The following is a 15,506-nucleotide window of genomic DNA, read 5'->3' as shown; positions in this document are numbered from 1 at the left end:
AAATGATCTCTGCACGTGATTGGTTGGCGCTCCGGCGGCGGAGGCGCGCCGACCGGCAAGGAGACCACGGCTGGGATCGTATCGGGAATCGGAGGTTTCCAGTCGCCTGCCTGGGGATTGCAAATGCTGTTTGCTGGCCCCACCGAGGGGTCCCTGCTAGTTTGTTTTTTTCCTTAAGGGGAAGGAGAGTGGAAGGAAGGGGCATGCACAGGATACTGACCGGACGTGAACTGGAGTATTTCTGATGTAGGGATTCTAGTTGCTTGTTCAGGTCAAGTTCGTTTCCGGAAGCTCCTCCCCCCTTTAATTGACTAGTGGGGTTTGGCAGAATTTGGATGAATTGAAGTGGGCTAGCTTGACCCACTCGTGGTGGTTTCTTTCTTTCTTTTTTCTTTTCTTTTGTATTTTGAGGACGCGGCTCCATCCCCGTGCAGGATGGAAGTTTTCAAGTCTTGTGTGCTTAGAAGAAGTGCATGTGCCGCCGCCGCCTGCTTCTGGAGAAGCAAAGCTATCTCAAAGCGGCCAGTTAGAGAGATTAGTACTACGTCTGCGCGAAACACGGTCATGCCCGCTTGGGTGATAGATAAGTATGGAAAGAACGAAGTTCTTCGATTCAACCAGAACATGTTGTTACCGATCATACACTATCCAAACGAAGTCATTATCAAAGTCCATGCTGCCAGTGTAAATCCTATAGATGTTAATATGAGAAGTAAGTTGTTCAAACTTTTAATCAAAATTTCATTAGGCATGCAGGTGTTTTGTTTGTGTGGTTTGTTTTTGTTTTAAAACAAGAGCTCACTCTCTAGCCCATGTTGGCCTCCAACTCATTGTATTCGGCAGGCTAGTCTCCACCCTACAGCTCTCCTTGACCTGCCTCTCCAGTCCTGAGATAGCAAGTGTTGGCATAAACGAATCATTTAGGTTTGTTTTTGTTACATTTATTTATTTTGTGTTTGGGTCCGTGGGACATGTGGACGCGGGGGATTGAACTCTATCAGGGTTGGTGGCAAGTGCCACTTATAGGCAGAGCCATTTGGTATCCCTGTAAGTATTTCCAAACTTTTGGAGCCGTAATAGCCGAGGAATACTTTAGTCTTTACTAAATGTGTTTGGTTGCTTCCTTTCAAGTGTGAACCGGGACTGAGAAGTGCTGCCTACAGTGAATTCGGGTGGTCATTTTAGGGCTACGTTTAGGTTTCAGAGTTCAGTTATAATCCCCATTGATGGAGAATTAGGATTTATATAATTCCTGTGTCCTTCTTGCTTCTCCCATTATTCACAGCTTCAGTTACAGGCCCAACAGAACAGGACTCCAGGATATGGGCACAATATTCTCCTCATTTCTCATATTGAAATTTGTACTCCGTAGCTAAAATGTGTTTTCTCATTATACGCCTGTTGAAATTGTAATATGTTATCCTAATTTCTCTTGCTTAGCCGTGTTGAAAAGTTTGGTGAGCATTCCTTATATCCTATACTGTGATTCTATTATAATAGTGAACAGATTGGTTTGTATGTATGAATTGCTTTAATTCTGGAAAAATTTGACAAAAATATTGTCAGTCTTGCTTTTGGGAACTCAGTCTGTGTCTTCTGAAGATGAACCTGTTTTGAGATGAGTAATGTCAGTATGAATTCCGAGGCAGTTGGCCTCCCAGTGTTTAAGAAAACTGCTATATAATGTTTAACCCTGGGTCAGTGTTCTGAGGGACTTGTGTGGGGGCCTACAGTTGTATTCAGTGCCTCAGCAACAGTTTTCACATATGACTTAATGTGTGACAAACTTAATTTCTTTGTATGTGTATATATATGAATATATGTGTGTGTGTTACCTGGTTACAAATTAAGTTAAAAGTAGAAGAAAATGTTGGGACCAACCTCAACCTCAGTTTTTCTCCAGAAATGATGCGATAGAGTAGCAATTCTCAACTTTGACTTCAAGTCTCATTTGTATTTAAAAATTACTGAACTGTGAGCTATAACATCTTATCAGAAATGTGAACAAATGCTGTAAATTTTAATTTTAAAATCCAGTAAATACAAAATTAAATCAAGAGTGAAAGTATGAAAGGACTGAGAAGCAGTCACACGTGCGAGCTACTTGGATGGACAGTAGTTGACAGCACAGGATTTACCTCCAAAGAGGTTACTGGATGTAAGAACTGTTTATGCGGCCGGGCGGTGGTTGCGCACGCCTTTAATCCCAGCACTCGGGAGGCAGAGGCGGGCGGATCTCTGTGAGTTTGAGGCCAGGCTGGACCGACAGCCTCCAAAACAATATAGAGAAACCTTGTCTCGTAAAACCAAAAAAAAAAAAAAAAAAAAAAAAAAAAAAGAACTGTTTATGCCAATGAGATGATTCAGTGGGGAAAGGCACTTGCTGCCAAGTCCAAGACCCAAGTTCAGTCCCTGTGACCCACATTGCAGGAGAGAAACCTTTCTGGAAAGTGGCTTGCGGCACATTTGTACTATCCCCAATATAAATAAAATTTAGTAAGTTGTAAAAATTACAGGAAATTTAATGAGATAATTAGCATTGTTTTATGCCTCTGCACATCTCTTGATGCCTGGATTAATATGACAGCTGGATTTCCATACATAGTTCTGTGTTCTGTTACAGTGTTACTTGAAGTAATGGAAAAAAGGCAGCCTCACAAAGATTGTTGGAAAAGAAGAAATGTTTTTTAGACTCTGTTCAGATTACAGGCATACCAAACCTGGAGAACCTCTGGATTTGGGAATGTGGGTCCAGATTTGTGGATATTAGGTCATTTGGCTCTAATTTTGAATGTTACATTTAACATTGTGACTTCCTAGACCTGCCCTGTTGTGGATAGTAGCCACTAGCCACATGTGGATGGCTTTGAGCAGTGAATATTGCTGGTCTGAATTGAAAGTGCAGTCACTGTAACATACACTAGATTTCAGATACTTAGTAAAAAAAGAGTTAAACATTCTCAATCAGATTTTATCAGGGCCAGTAGTAATTCCTTTATGTAGCCATGCATGTCTCTGGGCAAGATCCCCAACATTGACAGCAACAAACAACAACAAAACAGAAGAACTACATATTCATTACATGTTATCTTGGCAATATTGTGGATATTTGAGTAATTCCTAAAATTACTCTTGTTTCCTTTACCAGGCAGAATAACTATTGTTAGTAGCTTTTCTTCAGAGGAAGGAATTTGGAGAAAGGTCTGGAGTCTTAAAATGTTCTTAGCTGGAAAACTCCTGAAACTGGAGAGATAGCTCAGTTGATAAGAGTACCTGCCTGCCTTGTGCACCCTGGGTATGAGCTGCAGCACTTCATAAGCTGGGGGTGGCAGTGCACGCCCACAGTCCAGGCATTGGAGAAGTAATGTCAGGAGCGACAAAAGGTCAGGGTTATTCTCAGCTACATAGCAAGTCTGAGGTTGACCTAGGTATTATGGCAAACACGAACAAAACGTGAACAAACTCAGATGTAGAGATGGGTGGGATAGGGAGTTCAAGACCATCTTGGGGCTAAGTCATTAAGTGTCTTCCAAAACAACAACAACAACAACAATAATAATAATAATACAATTGGAAATACCTTTTGCAATTGTCTGTGTTTAACTGCAGTGCTGGGGAGTGAGTTATCTCTCCCTCTAGTTTTGTGCTTATGTAATAATTGCTATTCCTAGTTGGATATGATATTTTACTTCATTTAAAAATTTTTATTTTTATTTTTTTGCATTAAGTAATTGAAGGTAATTTAGTTTTATAAGATGTGAGCACAATGTGTGCTGTGTACAGTTTTGTTTCAGTAGGATGTGTCCATATCTTTCTAGGCTGCTATTTCATATAATACTGTAGCACATTTTACTTTATAGGGTATTTTTGAGATGATGTAGTATCTTGTTACTTTATTGGGTAATACTATTTGAAAGTTATCTTCCAGCCCGTGGATGCTTTTTGAGAAAGTGTTATATGGTAGCTTTGGACAATATTTGAGTAGAAAATTATTTCTCTTGAGAAGAAAACAAGAGACACATCTATTTTGACAGACAAAGGCTGTTTTTCTGAAAATGGCTGCTACTGTTGAATATAAATTATTAATCATAGAAATGACTAAAGCCATGAATAATTTTAAAATAATATAGCCAACAGCATATTAAACAAAGTTTGTTTAGATGGGATTAAGATCTCTGAAATTGATGACATCTTGGGGGATTTTCTAAGTTTGCCCAACTCTGGACAAGTCAAGCCTGTGTTAGCAGGACTGGGCTGGCCTCAGGCTCTATGTGGCTGAACTCCTCCTGACCCTTCTACTTGTGTTCCACAAGTGCTAGCGTTCAGGTGGGCGTGCTATCACCTTCAGCTAGGATGACACGATTAAACCCCATTTTATCACCAAACAGGTCACAAGCTGGCTGCATTCTGGTCTGAGATGAAGCTAGCTATGCCTGGCTACTCTCAGTATATTAGCATATTAGGATTCTTAAGAAAATGGTTGAAAACAATCTGAACTGTTGGCTTGGGACTGCAGAAAGGACTGAAACCTTTTTGCAAATTCACCACTGCATTGTGACAAGGCTAAATGTACACATGTGTTGCTCAAACCACAAAGGAATTAAGCAGGTAAATTGCTATGTCTTAGCGAGAAACTAAACATGAGACAGGAAACACGAGCCTCACATGCAGGGCTGCCATTTTCTGGGATGGAGTGCAGTTCCAGCTAGCCGGATGGCAAATGCGGGGTGTTGACATAAGGACCACTAGTTTAGATTTCTGGAACTAACCTAACTTTGACTTTCTCTCAAGTGCCTTGATTTTCTTTTTTAGAAAAACAACTTCTGCAGACTACCCACCCGTCATCGTCTCCCCTTACCTACTTTTCACTGCTGTGTGGATTGATTGTCACTGGCCCTCTGAACTGACCTTGCCCTTGTCTTCTTGATGGCATTCTCTCACTTCCTCTGTTCTCTCCTGCATTTCTTTCTTCTTTTGTAGTGGGTTATTCACACAAGCATACAACCTTGTGATTCCTATTACTTTCTGTGCCATTGTCTGTGTTGTTGTACTTAGTTTATTTAGAGTCCCTTAGCTGCTTTTGATCTTATTTAATAACAGCATTAAATATTTTCAAGGACCATCTCTTGGCTTTCAGAACTTCTCTGGAGTAGCTAGGCCCAAGTATCATTTTGGATTTTTATTGCAAAAGAGCAGTTAATTTATCTGAACCAAACAAATGGTTTTGGCTTCACTTGTCTGTTACCTGTGTAAATGTCCTTTAAAACAAGATGTGTGCCTATGTGTGCTACCATACACCTGTATTCCTAACACTGGTGAGGCAGAGGCAGATGGATCTCTGTGAAACCAGCTTGATCTACATAGCAAGTCCAGGTCAACCAAGGCTGCCCAGTGAGACTCTGTTTCAAAAACAAACAAAACTCCCAAACCAATGCACCTCATTTCCAAGATATAATGCAATTGACCTGATCTGACATATCAGATGTAGCTCAGTGACTCTTTTCCACTTACCCAGAGCCATTATTCTAGGTAGATTTTTTTTTTTTAGGACATGGAGACTAGAACTCAAACTCATAATCTAGTGCTAGTATCAGGTACTTTAACATGTATGAATCCTTTAACAGCCTGACCATTCGTCTTCTTTACCAGGCTTAGTACTAAATGTCTTTGTTCTTAAAAAAATTCATATGAGCGTGGTGGCATATCCATGTAGTCCCAACATTCAGGCTGAGACAGGAGGGTCATGAATTTAAGGCCACCTTGGGTTACATAGCACGATCCTTTCTAAAAACTTTAAAAGTTTGCAAATGAGTAAATGAATAGAGATACCATCTTCAAAGAACAATTATATGAAAGGATTCTAAAACTCCAGAAGACAGTTTTGCAATCTGAGTTTCAAAGAGACTTTGAGCAGTTGTGGTTTTAGTGATTGCAGCTGTCTAAGTAATTTTCTTTGAAAGGAAAGACACCCAGTTGTTTTTATGCTTCACTGTGTGGTGGTAAAACCGTAAAGCTTGTTGTGTTAGAGTGTACGTCTGAGTAAATGACGTCCTTCTGCCTGCATCCTATAGTGTTTTAAAATCGTTCTGATCTTTTCCTCTAAGAAGTAGGTAAATTGTGTTTTGTAGGCGGTTATGGAGCAGCAGCTTTAAATATGAAACGTGACCCTTTGCATATAAGAACCAGAGGAGAAGAGTTTCCACTGACTCTGGGTAGGGATGTGTCTGGTGTGGTGATGGAGTGTGGGCTTGATGTAAAGTATTTCCAGCCTGGAGATGAGGTGAGTTACCCCTTTTTCTTATTGCTCCCCTCCCTTCCTCTCCCCTTCCCTCCCCTCCTTCCCTCCCTGCCTCTCTTCTCTTTTCTTGATTTGTTTTTGAGACTGGTTTTCATGTAAGCCAGGCTGGTCTCAACTTGTTACATAGTGTGTTAGTCACTGATCTATTGCTGTGAAGACACATCATGACCAAGGTAACTCTTATAAAAGGGAGCATTTAATTGGGGGCTTGCTTATGGTTATTATCATGGTGGGAAGCATGGTGCTAGAGAAGGAGCAGAAAGCTTTACTGATCTAAGAAGCCTAGAATGATAGTTTAACCCTTGAAGCCCACCCCCAGTGATTCAACTTCTCCAAAAGGACGTATCTGTTCCAACAAGGCCATAGCTCCTAATCCTCCCCAGACAGCTCATCAGCTGGAGACCAAGTATGCAAGTATATGAGCCCATGGGGCCCACTCTCCTTCAGAGCATCCCAGGTGCTCCTGAACATGAGATTCTGCTGTGGCCACCTCCCAAAGGCCAGGTTTACTGCCGTGTGCCACTATGTCCCGCTCTCGTACTTACTCCTTTTTTTATATATACAATTTCCGTTCTTTGTAATTTTAAAAATTGTTTTAGACTGAGGGTAATTTAGTACAGTAGCTGACTGACTGTTTTTCTTTTCAGTATGTGTACTGACTGTCCTGTGGCCAGAACACTTGTTTCTTGGTTTGATCCTTCCTTCCTTCCTTTCTTTTTTTTTTTTTTTCTGAGACAAGGTCTTGCTCCTTGAAACACTCTATGTAGCTCAGGCTTTTCTTGAACTTGTGGCAGTGCCTTGGCCTCCTTAGTATGTCTGTCCATTACATACATGAGCCACATGCTCAGCTTATGCATGTGTTTTCTAAATTTAGTACTGAAGAATTGTAAGACTTTAAAACATGTAGGATTAGGACTTTATTTTTTTGCTTGAGTCTTTAAACGAATTTATGGATTAAACTGGTTTTGAAATAGCTAAAGTTTGGTATAATCTTCTGTCACTTGTCACTTTGGATGTTTATGCCAAGAGATAATAGTGAGCGCATGATAATGGCTATGTTTGGATTCCTTTTCACAGAGAAGGTAATCCCTGTAAGTCAGCACAGCCAGTTGGCAGTTAAGGAAGCCATGCTATAATGTGCCCCACAGCCAGCTGGGCATGGTGAGGTTCACCTGTAATCCCAGAGCTAAGGAATCTGAGATGAAAAGATTAAAAGTTTGAGGTCCCCTGGGCTAGTCGATGAGAGCACACTTAGTAAGTTGTATATCCCTAGAAGAGTCTTGCTGAATGTGGCAGCGTGTGTTGTTAAAATATCTAGGTTTACCCAGTAACGAGACACAAACCGTGATTCAACGATCCCACATGGGGTTTATTGGTAGACAGGAAGGGAAAGGGGGGTGAGAGGTAACCAACCTGTGCAGAGCTGAGAGGGGGGGGAGGGAGGGAGGGAGGGAGGGAGAGAGACAGACAGGCAGACAGACGGAGAGGGAGGGAGGGAAAGAGAGAGAGGGAGGGAGAGAGAGGGAGAGAGACAGAGAGGGAGGGAGAGAGAATGAGAGAGAGAGAGAGAGAGAATATGAGAGAGAGAGGAAGACAAGAGTAAAAGAGAGCTTAAGCAGGCAGGGGTCAGTCTTTTAAAGGGGTCCTTTGCACCTGCCCATGGTTCTCACAGAACTCTGGGCTGGCCAGAGTGCTGCCTGAGTGCATCTTGCCAGGTAACAGGGCAGGCCAGCGTAATGCCTGAACCTTTCAGTGTGTCCAGTGGGGTTTGAGTTGATAAATCCAGAATCATATTCAGCAATGAACTGGTATCTTGTGAAGCTTAACTTTTTGCACCGGAGCCCTTTCCCACTCCGGGTAGCTATGCGTTAGGGCGTGCCGTCATGCTTAGCATGGGTCAGACATGTCTGTATCTAACAACGCTGCACATCTACATTTCAGGTCTGGGCTGCCGTTCCTCCTTGGAAACAAGGCACTCTCTCAGAATTCGTTGTGGTCAGTGGGAATGAGGTAACTCACAGTCTCCTGAAACGCTTAGCTGTGTAAGGAAGACCGGCAGGCGTCTCGAAAGTCATTGGTGGTTTTTTAGATTAGGTCCATGTTTTATGGGCAACATTGAGAGAGCTAAAATAAAGACTAGGAAACTTTGAAAGAGTGCAGACTATTAGGTGTTACTTATTAGCTGCCTGCTGGAATAGTCATCTGTATCCACAGAGCAGAGACTTGGTCTGAGGTTTGGAACCCTGCAGTGCTCCTCGCTCTACCCAGTATTAACCAAATCTACCCAAGAGAGAGGCATGGAGGAATCAGATGTAGTCAGTGGCCTAACAGTTAATAGAGAGGAAGGTTAATGGTGAGGGATTTCCACAGAAGGAGCCCGGAGAAGGAATTGGGAGTTACTAGGCATTAGAAATTACTAGGATAGAAAAAGTCTAGAAAAATTACTTTCCAGAAAACAGTGTTAAAGTAGCAGTTGAGCTCAACAACGAATAAAATGTGTTTATCAGGATTTGAGGTTTATTTGAATTTATCTCTTTTTTAATTTAAATTAGAAACAAGCTTGTTTTACATGTCAATCCCAGTTCCCTCTCCCTCCCCTCCTCCCCTGCCCCCCACCAATCCCCTATCCCATCCCCTTTCTGCTCTCCAGGGAGGGTAAGGCCTTACAAAGGGGGATCTTCAATCTTCAAAGACTGTCATATCATTTGGAGCAGGGCCTAGCCCCCCCATGTGTCTAGGCTGAGACAGTATCCCTCTATGTGGAGTGGGCTCCCAAAGTTCATTGTGTACTAGGGATAAATACTGGTCCACTACCAGAGGGCCCCATAGATTGACCAGACCTCCAAACTGATATTCTCATTCAGGGGGTCTGGAAAAGTCCTATGCTGGTTTCTCAGCTATCAGTCTGGAGTCCTGAGCTCCCCCTTGTTCAGTTCAGCTGTTTCTGTGGGTTTCTCCAGCCTGGTCTTGACCCCTTTGCTCATCACTCCTCCCTCTCTGCAACTGGATTCAAGGGTGTCTGCTCCTGCTTCCATCAGCTACTGGGTGAAGGCTCTAGGGTGGCATATAAGGAAGTCATCAATCTCATTATAGGGGAGGGCATTTAAGGTAGCCTCTCCACTATTCCTTAGATTCTTAATTGGGGTCATCCTTGTAGATCTCTGGACATTTCCCCACCCTGAACGCGCCGGATCTCGGCTGTATATGGTCTTTTTAAATAAATAGTGAAGTAGTATATGTAACAATCATGATTACTATATGTGGTCTTTTTAAATAAACAATCAAGTAGTTTGTCTAATAATGTCGCCTGCAAAGCATTCCCGAGCCTCTATATTGCAGGATTAAGAACTGTTAGGAGACTATTCAGAGACCAACTTTAGAATAGGGTGTGCAGTAAGCACTGAGACAGAAGTAGTTTGTAAATTCCTCTGTGGAAAGTCTTGCTTTCCATGAAGGTAAATGCTTAGCTGTGTAGGTAGGCTTGCAAGTTCCTGCTTAGTTTTGACCACTGTCTCTCAATGTAGGTCTCGTACAAGCCCAAATCACTCACTCATACTCAAGCTGCCTCTTTGCCATATGTGGCTCTCACAGCCTGGTCTGCCATAAACAAAGTTGGTGGCCTGAATGCCAAGAATTGCAAGGGAAAACGGTAAGTGCAATGGTAACATCTGAATCTCCCTCCTTTCTTCTGGGTCTTCCACAGTAGATCTGTTTGTGTTTCGATTCCATTAGCTGTATGCCCAGTTATGCTAACATTTGAAACATTTTATTTTAAAGCCTCATTCTATGGGTTCTCAGCTGAATCAAATGGCGGGTTTTAAAAGACATATATTTGAACTATCTAGGAGTTTAAGTCTCCTATATTAGGGCATTTAAATTTTTTTTTTTACATACATGTACAGTATGTATGCCTGGATGAGGTTATGTGCATGCATCCTGGTGCCTTGGCCAGAAGAAAGCACCAGATGTCCTGGAACTGGAGTTACAGGTGGTTGTGAGCCACCAAGTATGTGCTCTGAAATGAACTCTGTTCTCTGCAAGAGCACAAAGTGATCTTAACAGTGGAGCCATCTCTTGAGTCCTAGGGAAGAATTTTCTGTGTGCCTCTGACAAGAGCCAGCTGTTGCGAGGCTCCTAGGAAGGGTGCGAGCCTCTGCACGCTATAAGGACCTGCCACACTGAGAGTGGCCCTTTCCTCCCCAGGACTTGCTTTCGGGTGTGTGTATTTTAATGGGGCTACAGAATACCATTGAATACTCTTGGGTTCCCTTGGGCTCAGGGTTTACTCCTTGAAGTTCAGTTCTGATGCTCCAGTGACTGGGGCAGCAGTGAAACACTGACAGTGTCTCAGATCACTTGTCCCCATTATCTGTGTTTTTTACCTTCTATGGCTGTTCTGTGGTCAACCGTGGTCTGAGAGGATGAGTTCAGGAGAGTCAGATGTTTAGAAACAGGAGGGAAACCTCACATTCATGAAACTTTGGTTAGAGTATATTATTAGATTGTTTTTATAAATTATCCATTTTTTATTTATTATTTTACCCCCATTATAAACTTGACTGTACTTATGTATGTAAAGCATCTGTAGTAAAGATAACCACAGTGTCTCTGAAATGCACTGTGGGGGAAGGGCTATTATCTTTTCAGTCATGTTCTGCTTCTGCTACTCCATAGCTAAGTGACATATTCAATTGATTTCTCTGACTTTTGTTGTGAAGAGTAAATGAGAGAAAGCATGTAAAGCTGGTGCACTCAATGAATGGTGGCTTCTGTTATTAACAAGGACATTAGAATGTAGTTTGTAGTTTAACATTGACAAGGGACTGGTGAGATGGCTCAGTGGATAAAGGTGCTTGCAGTTGAGGCAACAGAGAATTGAATTTGTAAAGGTTTAGGCTTTATCTCTGAAAGTATTTCAAAGGCTGTTTGTCTGATGGAGTACTGCCATTTATCTCAGAATTAAAGGCAAGCATTTACACTAAAGGCCAACCTTGCTTTTTAAGCTTTCATGATTTATCTTTTTTGAAGTTGCCATTTTGGTCAAACATAGTTTAAATTGAGTAGATTTGACCACAGACTTCCTTCCTTACTAACCTGCAGAGATCTTCCAGATTTTTATACCTTTATGGAAGGCTTTATTTGTCTTGGTCCCTTTCCCTTACAAACTCTGGACTCACTGTGCCTGTGTGGCTGTGTACATGGTATGGCCACAGACCTCTGGTTCCTTTTGGGCTTGGGATCTCTGCGTATCTTTTAGTATACTGTGGAAAACAATATAGGTACAGAAATCGAACTGCTTTTCCTTAGATTCATCACTGTGAATGCCCAGTTTGCTCTTGACTTACGAGTGATTGTTTGGCTCACTGTTACTGTCTGCTAAAGCCTGGTACTGGGAATTGGAGTCCTGGGTTCTGTTCTCTGCTGTTAACTTACCAGGTGGCCACGTGCTGTTTGTGGTCTCTTTGCTGTTTCCTCTGAATGTCTGAACAAAAGATCCTAGGATGTGAGAAGAACTTTGAGAAGTGGGATAATTCTGCCTTTTAAGGTCATTATATATTTTTAAATTTTAAGCAGAATTCAAATGATATTTTATTTAATTTACTTGTGTGTGAGAGAGTGTGTGCATACCACACCATGTATATGGAGATCAGAGGACAACGTGTGGAAATTGGTCCTCTCTACCACATGGGCTCTGGGTAAGAGAACTCAGTCTGTCAGACTTGGTGGCAAGTCCCTTACCCAGTGATCCATCTCACCAGCCCCGAGGCCATTGCATGTGATGTTAGGTTGGATTTGTAGTACTGTGAGAGCTAAACAAGAGTGAAAGGCACTGAGGAGCCTCAGTAATTGACACCAGGGGCTTCTTTTCATGTGCATAGTGCAGGATGCCTGTGTTACAACCAGTAGTGAGAGCCTGGCACCTTGTGCCCTTCACCCTGCTAGAACAAAATACTATGAAGTGCAGTCTAGAAGTTCAAGATCAAGATACTGGTAGTCTTGATGTCTGGAGAGGGTCAACTGATTGCTCATCTCCACATGTTGAGAAGGCCATGTTTTCTAGATCTGCCACTAGTACAGTCCCAGAGTCTTCAGAGTAAGCTCTGTGGACTAGGAAGTGAGTGGCTATGTACTAAATATTTCCTGGTCTGTTTCTATATAAGCCAGTGGGTCTCAACCTGTGGGTCGTGACCCCTTTGACAAACCTCTGTCTCCAAAAATACTTATATCACAAGTCATAATAGTAGCAAAATTACACTTATGAAATAGCAGTCAAAATAATTTTATAGTTGGGGGTCACCATGGCATGAGGGTCACAGGTTAGGAAGGTTGTGAACCACTGACATAAATCAACAAACAGCACATTCTTCGTCACTGTGCACAGGTTCCAGCTCCAGTTAGATTTGCATGTATAGTGTGCCCATTACAGCAGGCAAGTCAGAAAATGCTCCTCCTGGAACCGCATCTAAGTGCTGCTGTGAGGGAGGCCCTGCATGCCTCAGGGCTCTGAGGCACAATGGACTAGACTACACCAGCAGTTTACCACAGGAACCATCAGCTTATTACTGGCTTTAGAATTCATTTTGCCTGCTGTCCTTTTGGAGATCTACTTTATTTAAAAAAAGAATAGGCCCTGCTTTTTGTCCCTACGCAAAACCAAAGTTTGCACTGCCAGACAACTGTGTGTCCCGGTGTCTCCTGCACTTCTTGAGTCTACTCCTTGGCCTTTTGCACTTTGAGGGCGCCCTCAGGTGTCAGCATTGGGAACTGACAATGGTTGCAGAACCTAGTTCTTAAGCCCTCCTTTTGTGAGGTAATTTTGCTGTTTTATTTAAGAAGTGAAGCTGCTTCAGATTAAGGGTCATGGGAAAGAGAAAAGTTGACAAGAAGGAGTTGAAGATGCGTTCAGAAGTTAGGTCTCCAGACAGTCATTATATTTGGTATCCTTTTAGTCCTGTCTTCTCAGGGAGATACTAGAGTCCTTTTTAATTTTTTTAATGATTTGTTTATTTTTATTTTACATGTATTGGTGTCTTTCCTGCATGTATGTCTATGTGGAGGTGTCAGATCCCCTGGAACTGGAGTTACAGTTGTAGGCTGCCATGTGGGTGCTGGGAATTGAACCCCCATCCTCTGGAACAACAGCCATTGCTCTTAACCTCTGAGCCATGTCTCCAGCCCCCTAGAAATGAATTTCAGGCTTTACTGAAAGAAACTTTAATGCAGTCTGTCAAGTAGCCAGGTGATTCCCTCTTTTCAGGTGATAGCAATTACTGTGCTGCTTGCAAGGCATGATGGTGAAGAGATGATTTTTGTGAAGTCAAGCCCTGACCTGGCATCTAGGATAGTTTGCCAGCACGGGGTGTGATAGGAGGTCTCTGTCTTTCAGTGCCTGCGAAGTAGAAGTAGGTGTCCATGTTGAATGAGAGACAATAGGCCCTCCACCCATGTTATCTGCTGAGAGTTTCTCCTTTATCCCCATGTATGGAATGTGTTTGTCCCCATCCCCTTACACAAAATAAACAAAACAAAAAGCAGACAAATACCAGGCACAGAGTAGTGCTACAGCATTTCTAAGGACAATGGCTGCTGAAATATCTTTAAGCCACCAGAAAGGCATTTTCTTAAACAAAAATTACCTTCCTAACCCAAAAATTACCAGGCCTTAGACAACTACAATCTTGATAAAATGCCTGTTCTTTTCTGTCTTAATATAGAGTAAAAGAAAAAATTTGAAGTTACTTGAAGGAGAATTTCACTAATTTAGATAATGAGCAAAAAGTCAGCGGCAACTATTTTGTGGGTAAATTGTTAGATGTATGACAGGTGTTGTTTGTTACATGGTTTGGTTCGAGCCAGTGCCTCACTGGGTAGCTCAGGCTAGCCTTGAGCTTGCAGTCTACCTGCCTTAGCCTGCTGGGTTTCCCAGCTGTGAGGCTTTCCCACTTAGGAGCTACTAAGGCTACGAAGCATGAGAGTTTGGAGGAATGAGACATCTCCAGAGTTCCTTCCTTTCTTCACGATCAGTCATTCTGTGCGATGGAAACTACTTGTAGAAGGAACGTGATTTGCAAGGAGACTTCTTTTAATTATATTTAATGGTATTTCAAAGGGAACAGCTGGCTTGGAAATTATAGTAATAACTTTTAACATACAACAGATGATAATAATCAGCCTCTGTGACTTGGGTGAGGGACAGGAAAAATGAAGCTAGGGTAAAGATTATAGACGTGTGTGTCCTGAGGTTCAGTGCGCTGGTTAGCCGTAGGTGGTGAAATTCTTGCTGTCTGGTAGTGGAGAAGGCCCATAAGTAGCAGTTATGAAATGATCGTGGCAGACAAGCAGCCGGCACTCCCACCACTTAGTCTCAGAAGACTGTTTTTCTGTGGACACTCAGAGTTTTCATGAAACAGTCTCCCATAATCGTTAATATGGTATCAGATACCAGACAGCCATCATGCCATGTCCCTACTCTGTTGATAACACAGCACCAAACTGCAGTTCAATACATACAGTTTTCTAGGCATTTGAAACCATGCAGCCCAAAAAGGCAACTAATTCCAGAATAAAATGTAAAAGTATGCAAAGCAGTGATTCTTTCAAATATTTTTAATTCTCTGTGTGTGTATGTGTACATGTGTGTACATACATGCACCAGAGCACATGTATTGAATTGGAGGACAACTGACTCAGGAGTCTGTTTTCCTCTCTCCCTGTGGGTTCCAATGATTGAAGTCAGGTGGTCAGACATTCACATCAAGCGCCTCTACCCACTGAACCATCCTGCCTGCCTGACGCAGTGAGTTTTGACCACTGATTCTCTTTCAGATCACAGATTTCTTTGCGAATAGATGGTAGGTCTGTATCCTAGGCACACCTGTCCTTGCATTGTGTTTAGAGGCTCAGCTCCGCACCCCTCGTTCTTACCTCTGCTCCACCCTTCATGGACTGCAGACCTAGCCCGCGTTTCATGTGGCAGGAGGGCACTGAGCGGATGTGGTAAGAGCCTGAAGCTTGGGTGCCTGCGCTGACAGGACTCTGTCTGCTTCCACAGAAGTTACACAGAGGATGAGAGTCGTCTGCGACAGTGAATAGTTAGCAGGGCATGCCTGAACACAAGGTGTTCCTTCCACCACGGCAGGAATGTGGTCAGGAATGTGACTTTTCTGAGATAACCGTATTAAAAAGCACCTCAGGTTCCCCCTTGTAG

The 15,506-nt window shown here is 42.5% G+C and overlaps 1 protein-coding gene across 2 annotated transcripts in view; it reads left to right on the top strand.

The window, feature by feature from the left end:
• The first annotated feature begins 55 nt into the window (after positions 1-55).
• Positions 56-15,506, top strand: part of Rtn4ip1 (reticulon 4 interacting protein 1) — a 41,904-nt gene continuing 26,453 nt past the window's right edge. Inside the window, exons 1-4 of one of the 2 annotated variants that reach the window (XM_021229049.2) lie at positions 56-712; positions 6,129-6,280; positions 8,240-8,308; positions 9,823-9,947. In XM_021229049.2, coding sequence (XP_021084708.1) covers positions 436-712; positions 6,129-6,280; positions 8,240-8,308; positions 9,823-9,947 — 623 coding nt within the window. In that variant the 5' untranslated portion in view covers positions 56-435. The remainder of the gene's footprint in view (positions 713-6,128; positions 6,281-8,239; positions 8,309-9,822; positions 9,948-15,506) is intronic. The other variant, XM_005073210.4, reaches the window with a different exon arrangement.

This window comes from Mesocricetus auratus, unplaced genomic scaffold, assembly GCF_017639785.1.
Source record: "Mesocricetus auratus isolate SY011 unplaced genomic scaffold, BCM_Maur_2.0 Super-Scaffold_100018, whole genome shotgun sequence".
Lineage (NCBI taxonomy): Eukaryota > Metazoa > Chordata > Mammalia > Rodentia > Cricetidae > Mesocricetus > Mesocricetus auratus.
This window is presented reverse-complemented; position numbering and strand designations above follow the sequence as displayed.